Source organism: Carettochelys insculpta, chromosome 20, assembly GCF_033958435.1.
Source record: "Carettochelys insculpta isolate YL-2023 chromosome 20, ASM3395843v1, whole genome shotgun sequence".
Classification (NCBI taxonomy): domain Eukaryota; kingdom Metazoa; phylum Chordata; order Testudines; family Carettochelyidae; genus Carettochelys; species Carettochelys insculpta.
The window spans coordinates 9,855,262-9,869,304 of NC_134156.1; the positions used below are offsets into that span (position 1 = coordinate 9,855,262).

The 14,043-nt window shown below is 50.1% G+C and overlaps 1 protein-coding gene across 1 annotated transcript; it reads left to right on the forward strand.

Moving 5' to 3' along the window:
* The first annotated feature begins 2,449 nt into the window (after positions 1-2,449).
* LOC142023745 (CMRF35-like molecule 2) lies at positions 2,450-5,857 on the forward strand. Its single transcript, XM_075015018.1, has 4 exons — positions 2,450-2,489; positions 3,341-3,676; positions 4,847-4,991; positions 5,731-5,857. Exons 1-4 carry the CDS (start codon positions 2,450-2,452, stop codon positions 5,855-5,857), a joined length of 648 nt encoding a protein of 215 aa, XP_074871119.1.
* The last annotated feature ends 8,186 nt before the right edge of the window (positions 5,858-14,043 follow it).

Consider the following 14,043-nt stretch of genomic DNA (forward strand, 5'->3'; position numbering starts at 1 on the left):
TGATTTAGATATTGGCATAGAAAGTACACTTATTAAGGTTGCAGATGATACCAAGTTGGGAGGTGTTGCGACTACTTTGGAGGATAGGGTCATAATTCAAAATGATCTGGATAAATTGGAGAAATGGTCTGAGGTAAACAGGATGAAGTTTAATAAGGACAAATGCAAAGTGCTCCACTTAGGAAGGAACAATCAGTTTCACACATACAGAATGGGGAGAGACTGTCTAGGAACGACTACAGCAGAAAGGGATCTAGGGATTATAGTGGACCACAAGCTAAATATGAGTCAACGGTGTGATGTTGTTGCAAAAAAAGCAAACATGATTCTGGGATGCATTAACAGGTGTGTTGTGAACAAGACACGAGAAGTCATTCTTCCGCTCCACTCTGCGCTGGTTAGGCCTCAGCTGGAGCATTGTGTCCAGTTCTGGGCACCTCAGTTCAAAAAAGATGTGGAGAAACTAGAGAGGGTCCAGAGAAGAGCAACAAGAATGATTAAAGGTCTAGAGAATGTGACCTATGAAAAAAGGTTGAAAGATTTGGGCTTGTTTAGTTTGGAAAAGAGAAGATTGAGGGGAGACATGATAGCGGTTTTCAGGTATCTAAAAGGGAGTCATAAGGAGGAAGGAGAAAACTTGTTCTTCTTGGCCTCTGAGGATAGAACAAGAGGCAACCAGCTTAAACTGCAGCAAGGGAGGTTTAGGTTGGACATTAGGAAAAAGTTCCTCAGTGTCAGGGTGGTCAAACCATGGAATAAATTGCCAAGGGAGGTTGTGGAATCTCCATCACTGGAGATATTTAAGAACAGGCTAGATAGATGTCTATCAGGGATGGTTTAGACAGTACTTGGTCCTGCCATTGGGGCAGGACTCAATGGCCTCTTGAGATCCCTTCTGGTCCTAGTGTTCTAGGATTCCTTCTGTAACACTGACAGACCCAGGTTGCCAGCACGAGGGACTGAACCTGAGATCAGAGGAGCTAAAGTCCTGTGCTCTACCACATGAGCTACAGGCTCCCTAGCTCTCAGCTAAGGCTGTAGAGCAGGGACTTCACTCGCCCTAGTATGAGGCCTCAGTGCCTCTGGGTACCACCCTTAGAGAAAGAAAATGGATGTTTCCAGGCACCTGGCAGCAGAGAACATTTGGAAAAGATGAGCCACCTGTATGTACTGTCAGGTTTCAAAACAATAGAATACGAAAAAAATGAACCCCAACAAGGGATCCTTCAATAAACTACAGTACTTGAGATTTTAAAGCTAACCTCAAGGTTGTTGCAGACCTGTGCTTGATTTTGAATGGGAGAAGTTGGGGGGCAAACATCAGGGCTGCCCCATGCAACAATTAGGGTGTGTCTACACTTGCATTCCTCTTTTGAAAGAGATATGCAAATGAGGTATCAATTTGCATATTTGGCACCTCATTTGCCTATTCCAATTTCAAAAGAAGAAAGCCCGTGTAGATGCTGCTCTTTCGAAAGAAGGAGTCTTTCAAAGATGAGGTTTACTTTCGAAAGAGCAGCATCTACACGGGCTTTCTTCTTTCGAAAGAAGCTCTTTCGAAATTAGAATATGCAAATAAGGTGCCAAATACGCAAATTGATACCTCATTTGCATACCTCTTTCAAAAGAGCAATGCAAGTGTAGATGCACCCTTAGTGATGGAGGCACCCCAACAGCTGAACCCTCATCTGGCAGGTTTACATCAGCACTTCTCAACCAGTACGTTGTGGGGACCACATCCACGCAATAGATAAGCTATCGCTATGACCCGGAGGATGTCATGGAACCCACAGCTGTGTCCTGATTGGGCCACAAATGACCCACAGGAGGAGAGCCGGGGTGTGCACTGCAATTAAAATCCTGCAGCTGGTCTGTGCCAGCAAATTTGGGCTCTCAGGGCCCAGGCTAAGCATCTGTAACAGCTAAGTAGGGGTTCCAGCTTGGCCTGGAGCCATGGTTCTACAGCCTGAAGGGTGGGAGGGGCCCAGTGCTTGGGCTGCAGCCTGAGCCCACATCTACCCTGCACTGACATTGCCTGGAGCCCAGGCCCCTCAGCTGGCACAGGTATCATAGGCTCAGGGTGAGCCCCACCCTTAGGCTGCATAGGAATTAACATTTTTCAGAGCACTACCATCCTCTGAGCCGTGTATTCTGGGGCTAGAGTCTTCTCCACCAGCCTCTGTTAGAGGCCACATTTTGTGCTGTTCCTTTCCCTTCCTTCCCCCCAAACACAGCCTGTGAGAATGGACACCACACAACTTCCTTCCCTACTGAAACGCCCGCCTCTCCCACGGGAAGCGAGCAGCTGAGCGAGAAACTTCACATTGCTGCACTCGTCAGTGCATCTCCAGGCTGCTTCTTCCACTGGCCTGAACGGAGGAGGTCCCAGAGGGCTTGGAGAAACCAGATTTTCCCAGGGAGAGAGTCAAATGCAGAGGAAACCCAGACTATGAAGACTGGCCCTGTTTTGATTTTGATTCTTGTCCCAGGTGAGAAGGCGGGGTGGAGTGCTCCGTGTGGATGGCTGGAAGTGCCTTGTGACACTTGGCCCTTTTCAGAGACGTAGCCGGGTTCATCTGTTTCAGTCTAAAAAAAAAAAAAATCAAGGCATGTGCCCGCACCATAAGAGCTGAACAATTGTATTATAGCATAAGTGGCTGTGCCAGCTTCACCGGCGGAGCTGGAAAGCCCCAGATAAGCTCCTGCCAGGGTTACAGCCTATGGGAGGCTAAACTTATCAACCGGGCAGGGAAGATTTGAAACCTAGCTTCAGAAAGCTGTTGGAGGAGAACAGACTGTGGGTTCTAGGCTTGTGGTGCAGGTTGAACCTCTGTAATCCAGCATGAATTTAGTTAGCCCGATGACCACTCATCATGGGTGTGGCCAAATTTCACACAGTCCCATAAAGTTTGTTTCCATCCACCAGTCCTGGCTCTCAGTGCTCTGTGCTGTTACTTAGCTGTAATTTACCCCTAAATGTCTTCTAAATGTCTGCAGTTTCTGGTAGTTGCAGTGTGTCCTGCCCTGCACTGGACAGTAGTGAAGATAAAGGCAAAGAAGAGCTACCTGTGTGGCTGGAGGCTGCTGCTTCCAGTAATAATGACAAGCTGCAATCCCTGCCCCTGCAGGGTTCCAGCAAGTTCTCCCTTGAGTTAAAGTCACCCTCACCCCACCAAGGCCCCGCAGGACCCTGTCAATTCGCCCAGCTCCGCCCCTCCTGCTGCACACACAGGCTCAGGCATCCTCCACAGTCCCGCTGCTCCCCAGCACTGGCTGAATTTCATTGCTGTCCCCAGCTAGAAAGATTCTGCGTTTCTCTCTCTGGCTCTGGCTCTTGCAGGCTGCTGGGCAGTGACAGGCCCTGGGGCAGAGCATGGCTTGCCAGGAGGGTTGGTGTCTGTGCATTGCCAGTATGGGGCAGGCAATGAGGTACAGCCGAAATTCTGTTGCAGACACAAGGTTGTGCTGTGTTACAGTCACCTCATCTTTGAGAGCACAGGGTCGGAGGATGAGGAGAAGTGGGGAAAAGTCTCCCTCTGTGACAATCACACCCAGCGGGTGATCACAGTAACCCTGGAGAACCTGACGCTGGCAGAAGAAGGGACTTCTCTCTGTGGGGTCGCCAGGATTGGCCACCCTAATCCCAGGGACTCTGTCAAAGTCATCGTCTCCCCAGGTAAATCCTGCCTCTACTCCCCCAAGGCAATGATGGGAGATGGGGAGCTGGAGGAGGGAGAGAGTGGGGACAGGAGTCATCTGTAGCTCTGAAGATAATCCTTTAACATGGAAGAGTCAGACCCTGCTGCTGCCTCCTTCAAAGGGCATCAGCTGCAGGGACCAGGGATGCTAGAACTGCCATCTAATTATAGACAGGTAAATTCACTCCTCTTCTCCAGCCTCCCCGCACCCTTCACACAGCAGGACTCACTATGGCCATCAAACCCTCAGAACTAAGCTCAACCCCCACCCCAGCCTCAGCCCAAGAGTCAGGGCAGAAGGGAAAGGGAATGGGGAGTCATTCCCAAAGGGGTGAGTGTGTCAGGAGTGTGACAACTGGGGGAGAGAGACCCAGAGCATGTAAAAGGAGAGGACCAACTTGTCTCAGTTCAGATCCACAGCACCTTTCCCAGAGCTGAGGGAGAGCTCTACAGATCAAGAGCTGGTCTTGCTCAAACAGAAGTTGGTGCAGTAAAAGGCATTACCTCCCCCCTTCCTGGGACCCACACAACCATCACCCCACTGCTGAGATTACAATGTGTAACCCCAGAGGAATGGAAGCTTCTGACAAGGAACAATGAAGTCTGCTCTACGGCCTGAGCTGTGAGGCCCCCTGCCTTTTCGCTCATGAACCTGCTATTTAGCCTCTAAGGTCGCAGGTTCAATCCCTACTGCTGATGACTTGGTTCTGTTGGCCTCACAAGTGAGGACTCAACCAAGATGAATGGCTGGAAGGTCTCAGAAGCCTGGGGCATGCGTCCTCAGCTGAGGGGTGCAAGCCCCGAGGTACAGACACCCCAGTAAGGGACAGTGAAGGCTCTGGAGGGTGGTAGAGCAGAGACTTCCCAGAAGCAGAGACCAACGACCAGGGAGAGTGAAGTCTAAGGCCATCAAGTCTCTGCTCTACTCTCCCTGATCAGTGGTCTCTGCTTCTGGGGCTGCTGTTGTGTGTGGGGGGGAATGGGGGGTGCTGGCCTGGCTCACTGGGGCTTGTCAGAGGTGTGACAAACCTGCTCGATAAGGATCGAGCCTGAAGGCTCCTTTTGGGAGGCCAGGAGGTGGCATTGTGTGTGGGCACGGGGGGCAGGTTGTATTGCTAACTGTGTTGAATTTCTGCTTTTACCTGCAGCTGTTCTTCTGTCAATCCCCACAGAAAACGCACCACAAGCAACAGACCAGCCAGCATTCACCAACACCACCCCTGGAAGTTACCTGTCCAGCCCCTTTGCACCCACTAGGAATGGCTCCTTGGAGAGCAGGGACATCCAAGAACAGTGCGTACCACAGCCCACCCTCCAGCCAGTCTATGGCTCCTGCCCCACCCCACAGAGTTAACTGTTGTGTGTAAGATCCTTCAGCTCCCTCCTACCCCATGCCACCCACTCAGGCTTTCTGCAGCATCTCATCTGTACCAGCCAGTGAATGCCAGGGAGATCTCCCATTCCGTTGGCTCCCCAAAGTATTTTGTTGGTGCAGAGACCCAGCTCCCTTTACATGCTCCTATTGAAAGCAGCTCTGTTATTGTCTCCTCCACAGCGTGCATGCGCGCACGCACCCACACACACCCACACACACACACCACACCCCAGTTCAGACCCCAATGGGCAGCTCAGAGAAAGAGGGATCACAAAACGCGACTCCCACCTCAGTTCCCGGTGCCCAGAGGTGGCACCACAGGTGGTGACATCCTACTGATAAAAGCAGTGTTGGTTTTTCTGTGACACCCCAAAGGGCTGGATTCACAGGAGGGTCATTGGCAGCTCAAGATGCAGCGGAGCCCTGGACAGGGACTGAGCCCAGTTACATCAGCCTGCTGTTGACTGAATGAATGACTCCCGCAGGTGGGTGCTGGGCTCTGGTACCAGGGCAGGGTGCTGAGGCCCTGGGCACTCCTTCTCCCCAGTCAAACTTGGTTTGCACCTTTGCCCCAAGAGCAGGCAGAGAACATTTTAACAGGAGGAACCTATCAAGCCTTCTGAGCTTTATTGTCTCTGTTGTATTTCTACTGCATAGATTCCAACCCCACCCCCTCTATTCCTTGTTCCTGGTCATCCCCAGCCTCCTGTACATCATCTGTGTTGTGATCTGGGTGAGTAAACAGTACAGGAGAAACTCCAGGGAGACGGTGTCAGACACATAAGGTGAGCGTCTCTCACATTCACACCCGGCAGGTTTCACTAGGTGGCTCCCTGTCCTGTCCTGATCGCCAGGGCTGCCACAGCTTCACTAGACCCACAGGGTATGGGGCAGTGAGTTGTTAACGTGGCCCTAGAACAATCTGGGAGGGAGCCTGCAACTGCTCCTACCGCCAGGTCTTCTGGAGGTGGGGCATAAGGCGCAGGGTCTGCACCTGGCCCAGCGCACTTCCTCTGGTGCCTCGTCAGCGTTGCTGCCCAGTGCATTGTGGGAGGCAAAGCCAATGGTCCACCCATTCTCCAGCCCTGGCATCCACCTGTGACTGAGGCACAGCAAGGCCAAAAGTCACCAGGGCCCTAGGGCAGGGTGGGAGGGGTGCCTGGCTCCACATCCCCAAAGGAGCAGGGCCTCGGGTGGTCAGCGCTTAGCGACACCCGGACCGCAACGCTGTCCCTCCCCCCCCTTTCCTTACCCCCAGCCGCACAGCTGTGGCACTTCAGAGAGGCCCAGAGCTCCAGCCGCCTTTGAAACTCCAGGCTCCAGGTCTGCCAATTAGGGGCAGAGGATGGGAAGGGGGGCAGTTGCCCTGAGGGGGTAATATAACAACTCTGCTGAATCCCCCAGGTCTCCTGCACAACTATCCAGAGCCCACCCTCCAACAGCAGGGCTGCGCTCGCTGGGCCTTTGACCCAAGGCCTCAGTACAGAGCCATGAGGAGTAAGGAGGTTTCCATATTTGCAACCACACTGCTCTGCATCTGTCAGGCATTCACACAGACTCAGCAGCCTGAACAGGGATCCCTCTAATTCATTCTGCCCATGGCTGGAAGAAATTTTCTTCCATGCACTGAGGCATGTGTCAATATGCACCACCAATTTAAAAAAAAAGACACATGCTGCCCCAGCGTGGATGCTCTGCTAATCAGCTGGGCAGCACTTGAATCTCTCCTGGGCAGCTGCCCAAGTGCTGAGCTTGCAGGGAACGCCGACCCTGACAGGTACAAACAAAGAATCCAAACACAAAATGCTTGGCCTACAGCAACTGGTGATGTCTGTGTTTTGGTGCAGCTCAAGAATTATCCCTCTCCTAGCTTAGGAATGGGTTGGAATCGGCAAATGGCAGCATCCCCCCAGCTCCGAGCACAGCCCAAGTTGGCAGCGGGGGCCTGACTTTCTCCTCTCATAAACTATTTTCTCCACATCCTTGCGGGACGGGGTCCTGTGGGTCCCTGTCTCTGTGGGTCCCAGGTCTGGCCTCAGTTCAACACCAGAGTTACAATGAATAGCTGGCCTGAAGACAGGGGAGTGGGTGATTTAGCAGCCCAGTTGGGTGGCCCAGCTCTGATGGTGTTGCAGAAGATACCCCCCAAATAAGAGACCGAGTTCTCCAGACCTGGCACAAGCCCTTGACATGAACTTTGGAGCTGGCCAGGACACAGCTCAGAGACAGAAGAGGGAATGAAGTAACCCCACAAGAACTGGTGGAGGGCCTGCAGAGACATGCGTCCTGATATACTCAGCTAGCACTGGGGGCCTGCCGGGATATTGGCAATGGGTCAGTTTATAGATGCTCAGGTGGGCTTGCAGGTCAAGACGATCCAAAGAAGGCCAAAGAGACTCCAGCTGGCTCTGGGTTTAGCCCAGAATGTGAATCTGTCCTTGAAGCAGTGCACCAGAAGAGGAAGTGGATTACCACCAGCCCTGTATGTGCAACTTTGTGTTTAACACGTAGGGTGGAGGACGAGATTCTAGAGTGGAGGACAAGATTGGAACAACTGTGGAAAATAATGTAAGTGAACATAAAGGAAATTCATCAATAATGCAAATATTACAGGAAGCCACTAAGTTAAATGCTGCCTCTGTGGAAGATTTATAATAGTTGTCCTTTTAATGGCTAAAGCAGGCCAAGACAGAGTGCCAGAGCTCCTCTCTCAGGTTGGAAAGCAGGAGAACCCTGTGCTAGGCAAAGGTTGGAGGTACAATGTGCAGCCCCACAGTTTTTGTTGAGACCTGGGCACCCAACAACTGGAGTTTGGCTGTTGACTGTTCATTTGCAAACACACTGGAATAGCTGAACCCAATTCAGACATAATCACACTGGATGTGCTGAAAAGGCCAAGGAATAGGGGGCTCCAAAAGCAACTAACTGGTGTCAATAGGGACAGGGATTGGGACATGGGAAACCCACCTGAAAATTGGTTTTGAAGACAGCCTCTAGAATTTGAGCAATAGGAAGCAGAGCTGGTGGATGAGCAGATTTGGATTTCACTGTGGCTAATAACTAGGTAATCAATGCCAAGAGGAGTATCTAAAGAAGTTCAGTCTCTGGAAAGTCCCTTTAAAGATAGTGGCCCAGGTGAGACAGCTGGTTTACTGTGAACCCAGGCTAGGGTGGAGACAGTTATCACAGCTACAGGCTGCAATAGCTTTTGAGCAAAGGAAAAGTGAGGAGATATTGAAACTGTTGAGGACCAGGGGAATCTTCACTGCCAAAGCTCCTGGGCTCTGAATGAGGAACATAAACCTCAACAGTGGCTCAGTATTTCTGGAGAACAGCAAATCATTTTAAAAAAGGAACCATAGTTGCAAAATATATTTAAAAAAACAAACACCAAATCAGTGAATCTGGTAAGTGTTGGTGCAGAAGGAAACCACAGAGGGGAATCCCCACCAATAAAAACAAGCTGTGCAGAACTGGGCCAACCCTGCAGATATTCACCCCTGTGCAGTGTTTTACAAGACTCTCACATAAGTAATCCTTCTGCAGTAAAAGTGGTTTACCTATGCTGCAAAACCGCTCGCAGCCACAGAGCTGGCAAGAACCCTGTGTGGGCGCTGCGTCACTCCCCAGTGATCTGTTCACAGTCTCAGAACTTGAAGCTCAATCCTGATAAATATCAGAGATGAAGCCGACAGTCTTAATCTTCAAACCAACAAGAAGTCCTGTGGCTCCCTGTAGATTAACATTTTGGAGCATAAGCTGCATCTGATGAAGCAGGTCTTTAAAATATCTGTTGGTCTCTAAGGTGCCACAGGCCTTCTTGTTGTTTTTAATTCGGACAATGGACTTCAGCCCTGGGCTCTGACTGGTAGAGCTCTGGGTGTCCTGATGGGGTCCCTGCTTCTATTTAAAGTAAGCAGAGGACCAAGGTGGACATTCTGATTGTTGAGGGCCTTTGCAGCAACCAGCAAAGCTGATATTGAAGGGCACGCCCAAGCCTCTCTGCTTGACTTCTCCTGCAGCAGGGTAGCGGAGTGAACCAGGCCATGCCAGCTCCCACTGCTGTGATGAATGGCGGGGTGGGAGGTGTGCAGTGCAACCCCTGCTGCTGCCCAGCCCCCAGTAATTCCCCAGCTAGACGGGCGGAGTGTGGGGCTGGAGCAGAAGGAGCCTGCATGGGGGTTGCCCAGGCTCTGCAACCCCTCAGAACAGCCCTTGCTTGCATCCACCTTTCAGGAGACGCTCATTGTGGCCAAGTGTGTCCTCTATAGTGGCTACCACCTTGTGTCCTCCTTCACCCTCGTATCCAGTTCTAGAGAGCCCCCTTTCATACCCCAGGTGCTTGGTAACTTTTTGCCTACAACAGTCCCCGAGCCATCGTCTTAAGTTCTTTTGTGCTTTTTAAAGACCCAAGTCTGTATCTTGCCTCTTATGTGACTGCATGGCTGGACTGAGACAGAAGAAGACATCCGTTGTCCTCCCTCTATGCAGCAAGCTCTGAAAGCCACCTGGACGCAGGGGGCCACTGACACCTCCAGCAGTTTTGGAACTCAACATTCTACACATTACCGGGTCTTAAGCTGTTCCTGGTACGTCCATCCCGCAATAATCACAACAACTGCAGAGTTTTTAGGGTTTGGCACAGACACCCCTTGGGTGAAACCTAGAAGATGGTGATCTCAGGGGAAATATGCCTGTTTGTGATCAGGGATTTGCTGGACATGTCACTCTGTACCACCCTCAGCTGACAACATTGGATGTCCAGGTCGCTCACACTTAATTTGTAGGGTCCTGACATTAATTTTTTGAACACTAGAGTTTGGCAATATGGGGTTTGTACCTGTGCATCTACGTCAATGGTGTTACCCCCACCCCCATGGCCATAAACCTCTGCAGATACCCAATTTTTCCAGAGACCCTTATGATCACACTCAGCGAGGCAGGGGAGAACTCTGGAAACTGTCTGTGGGCGTGAGGGTTTCATTTTCAAGGGTGGCAAAAGAAAGAAGTTCCCTGTGTAACCACTTTGAGGTGGAATGGAACCTGGGACCTCCAGAGCTTAGTGCAGGAACCTCTACAGTTTGAGCTAAAAGCCAGCTGGCTCTTAACTAAGGCTGCAGAGAGTCTCTCTGTAAGGCTACGTCTACACGTGAAGCCTACATCGAAGTAGCCTATTTCGATGTGGCGACATCGAAATAGGCTATTTCGATGAATAACGTCTACACGTCCTCCAGGGCTGGCAACGTCGATGTTCAACATCGACGTTGCGCAGCACCACATCGAAATAGGCGCAGCGAGGGAACGTCTACACGCCACAGTAGCACACATCGAAATAAGGGTGCCAGGCACAGCTGCAGACAGGATCACAGGGCGGACTTAACAGCCAGCCGCTCCCTTAAAGGGCCCCTCCCAGACACACTTGCACTAAACAGCACAAGATACACAGAGCCGACAATGAGTTGCAGACCCTGTGCATGCAGCATGAATCCCCCGCTGCAGCAGCAGCAGCCAGAAGCCCTGGGCTAAGGGCTGCTGCACACAGTGACCATAGAGCCCCACACGGGCTGGAGAGACAGCGTCTCTCAACCCCCCAGCTGATGGCTGCCATGGAGGACCCCACAATTTCGACGTTGCGGGATGCGGATCGTCTACACGGTCCCTACTTCGACGTTGAACGTCGAAGTAGGGCGCTATTCCGATCCCCTCATGAGGTTAGCGACTTCAACGTCTCGCCGCCTAACGTCGAAGTTAACTTCGAAATAGCGCCTGACGCGTGTAGCCGCGACGGGCGCTATTTCGAAGTTAGTGCCGCTACTTCGAAGTAGCGTGCACGTGTAGACACAGCTTAAGTGGCCTAGGTGCCACTACAGGGGACAGTGACCCACGCATAGGTGTGTGAGTTACACCTGCACTATTGTGGAGCAACCAGGTTTTTGTACCAAGAGATTCACCTGCTGAGGGAATAAGAGATGATGGTGATTCTCCTGGTTTTGTTCTGAATTCATCCCAGAAAAGAGAAGGACTTGGGCTCCCTGGGACTCACTGGTGTGGGATAATACAGAGTGATTTTAATTCCCGTTAGTGTGGCTGTGCTCCAAGCAAAGTGATATCCTCACAGCAAAGCAGAGTCCAAACATGTCTCAAGATGGGGGAGGGCAGGGTTAGAGGCCAACATTTGCTGTTCCTGGCCCTCCTCCTCTGTCTACATGGTGATAATGGGGTACAGGAGGACCTATTTGAAAAGAAGTCAAGAGTCTTGGGTCAACATGGAAAGATTGAATGCATCACATAGGTCAGTCCCACTCTCCAAACCCAGCCTGATCTATGCCAGCTCCCTAGATACCGCTACTCCTGAAGACTAATTTCCTCTGCGTATTCTTTGCTGCGCCATGGGAGAGCGTAGAGAACAAGAGACTCCAAGAAGCTGGTGCCAGATGAACATGGCCAGAACCTCCACCATGGGGGTTTTTATACTGCAGCTGATGACTTCTAGTCTCGTTTCATTCCCTGGCCTATAAATGAGGAGACCTCCATAGGTTACCACTTAGACCTGCTGAGTGGTTCAGAGAGGCACACACAGAAGCAGTCCCGCCACAGTGGGTATAGAAAAAAAAAGCAACCAGCACTGGGTGCTAAGCACCCAATAACTGTTGGCTTCTGCTGGTTCTGATGAGCTGAAACCAGAAGTTAACAGACTGTAGAGCTGGGTATCTACCCAGCTGCCCAGTGATTGGGATTCTCCCCTCCCACAAATGAGGATGTGGAACAGCTCCAGTGAAATCCATCAAGCTAGACTGATGTAAACCCAGTGTCAGAGACCAGAATGGGAACCAGAATCTGCACAGGCCAGTGGGGGAGAGAGAGACACTTCCACCATAATTTCAAAAGCGGTCTAGTGCCCTAACTCGTTTGTACCAGTTGAATATATGGCAAAGGCACCTAGAACTCCAGAGAGGAGGGGTTTTTAAAAAACATTCTCTGCACATCTAATAGATAAATTCAAATCACTAATACCTTCCAATAACCAAAACTGCCGTCCCTCCTAGAGCTTCCATAACTATGGATTTCGGTGCAAGACTGGATGTTGTGTGTGGGGCAATGAGTGACAAGCTGAAATAAATATTTGTAAGGTCGGGTGGGAGGGAATCAATGGAGTTTTATTGTTAGATTTGCTGCTTTCACTGCACATGGACAGAAGGCTCAGAGAGGAGCTTGGTGAAGAGTCACTAAACTGTCCAAATTTAATGGGTTACAAGGGAAAAAAATGAGAAAAATTCTATTTAAACATGCAAAAATGCAAACACTGGCCATCAAAACAAGCAGTCCTGGGTCTACCCCACAAAAAACTCAACCTAAAACATTTCTTAGTTTCTAAAAGAGGTACTACAGGATTACTTGCAGTTTGTGAACTACAGATTAAGCACAGCTACCCCTCTTAGACCATCAAAACTTTAAGCAGACAAAATTTTCAAGACTGACTCCTATTGAGGGATTCACCTTTGCACTTTCAACAAGTAAGGTGAAAAAAGAAACTCTTGGGGGTTTTTTTGGTTCTTTCCTTGGTGATCATAGAATCCTAGAGCTGGAAGGGACCTCAGGAGGTCATCTAGTCCAGCCCCCTGCTTCAAGCAGGATCAACCCCAACTAAGTCATCCCAGCCAGGTGTTGGAAAGATGCATTTTAGAATTAAAAATCTGAACACTTAAACAGCAATGAGGAAGAAAGATTCCCCCTCCCCACCACCTAATAATGTTCAGGGGCTTATGCTCCAGTTGCTTCCCAGGCTTACTGGTTGGCCAAGGACTCACTTGTGAACACCTTTCCTACCCTCTTTAAGTCCATTTAAAACGCTCACTTAAAAGGTTCAGTGCAAAAAGTACAGCTCAGCTAAAATTGAACCAGATCAGTAACTACCAGGACACCAGCCTCTCTAGCAATCATGTAAGCCAACTCAACCATAACTTGACCCTACTCAGTGGGGCCACCTCCTCCCATTGGTTTTGGGATGTCCATGTCTCAGAGAGGTAGCTGTGTTAGTCTATCTTCTAGAACAAGAAGTCCTGTGGCACCTTATAGAGTAACAGATTAGTATCTATAAGGTTATGCTATAAAAGGTGCCACAGGACTTCGTGTTGTTCTGGATGTCCATGGTTATCTTCATTCTTTGTTGATTCTTACACAGCACAGTGAAGTCTACAGTGTGCTAGTAAAAACAAGCCGTCCAAGCATTTGAATGGGTCCATGATTGTGTTGATTACCTTTTTCACATTTACAGGTCAATAGATAAGGCACAGAGGGGTAGTCGTGTTTGTCTGTAGCTTGATAAACAAGCAGACCTGTAGCACCGCAGTTGCTTCCCTTGCCCCACAGCCACCTCCCTCTGGTCAGTGGGCCTGATGACAGGCCTACATATTATCTACAAACCCCTGACAGGTGTTTGGCTAACCTGCTCTTAAAAATCCCAAATGATGGAGATTCCACAACTTCCCTAGGCAATTTTTCACCCCGTGGTTATGTAACCACAGGCAGACTTGAGCAGGGTATCTCTGGAGCTTCTTCAGTTTCAGCTAAAAGCCCGGTGCCTCTCAGCTCGGGCTGTAAAGGAGACATCCTTTTGCTGTGTAATTGTTCTAGGCGCTACTACTTTGGACACTGAATCACACCCAGGTGGCAAGCGGGTTACAGTTAACCATGCGGAGAAAGACTTTTCTTGAAGTCCAGCCTAAATGGCCCTTGCTGCAATTAAGCCCATTGCTTCTCATCTAATCTGTGAGGATAAGAGTAGATGGTTCTGGCTTTGTTGCTCTTCTCCAATTCGTACACTTCTTTCCTGAAAGATGGCACCCAGAAAAGGACAGCTGAGGTCTACTCAATGCACAGTACAGCAGAAAAAAAAATGGGTCTTGCTTTCTATATGCCTGCTAATGCATCCAGGAGCACTTGCTTTTAATTTTTTATTTTAATTATTCT

Excerpts from the sequence above, each read along its gene's own strand:
- LOC142023745 (XM_075015018.1), top strand. The coding sequence starts at position 2,450 with ATGAAGACTGGCCCTGTTTTGATTTTGATTCTTGTCCCAG. Across the intron at positions 2,490-3,340 it reads GATTTTGATTCTTGTCCCAG|GCTGCTGGGCAGTGACAGGC; the intron begins GTGAGAAGGCGG and ends TGGCTCTTGCAG. Across the intron at positions 4,992-5,730 it reads AGCAGGGACATCCAAGAACA|ATTCCAACCCCACCCCCTCT; the intron begins GTGCGTACCACA and ends TCTACTGCATAG.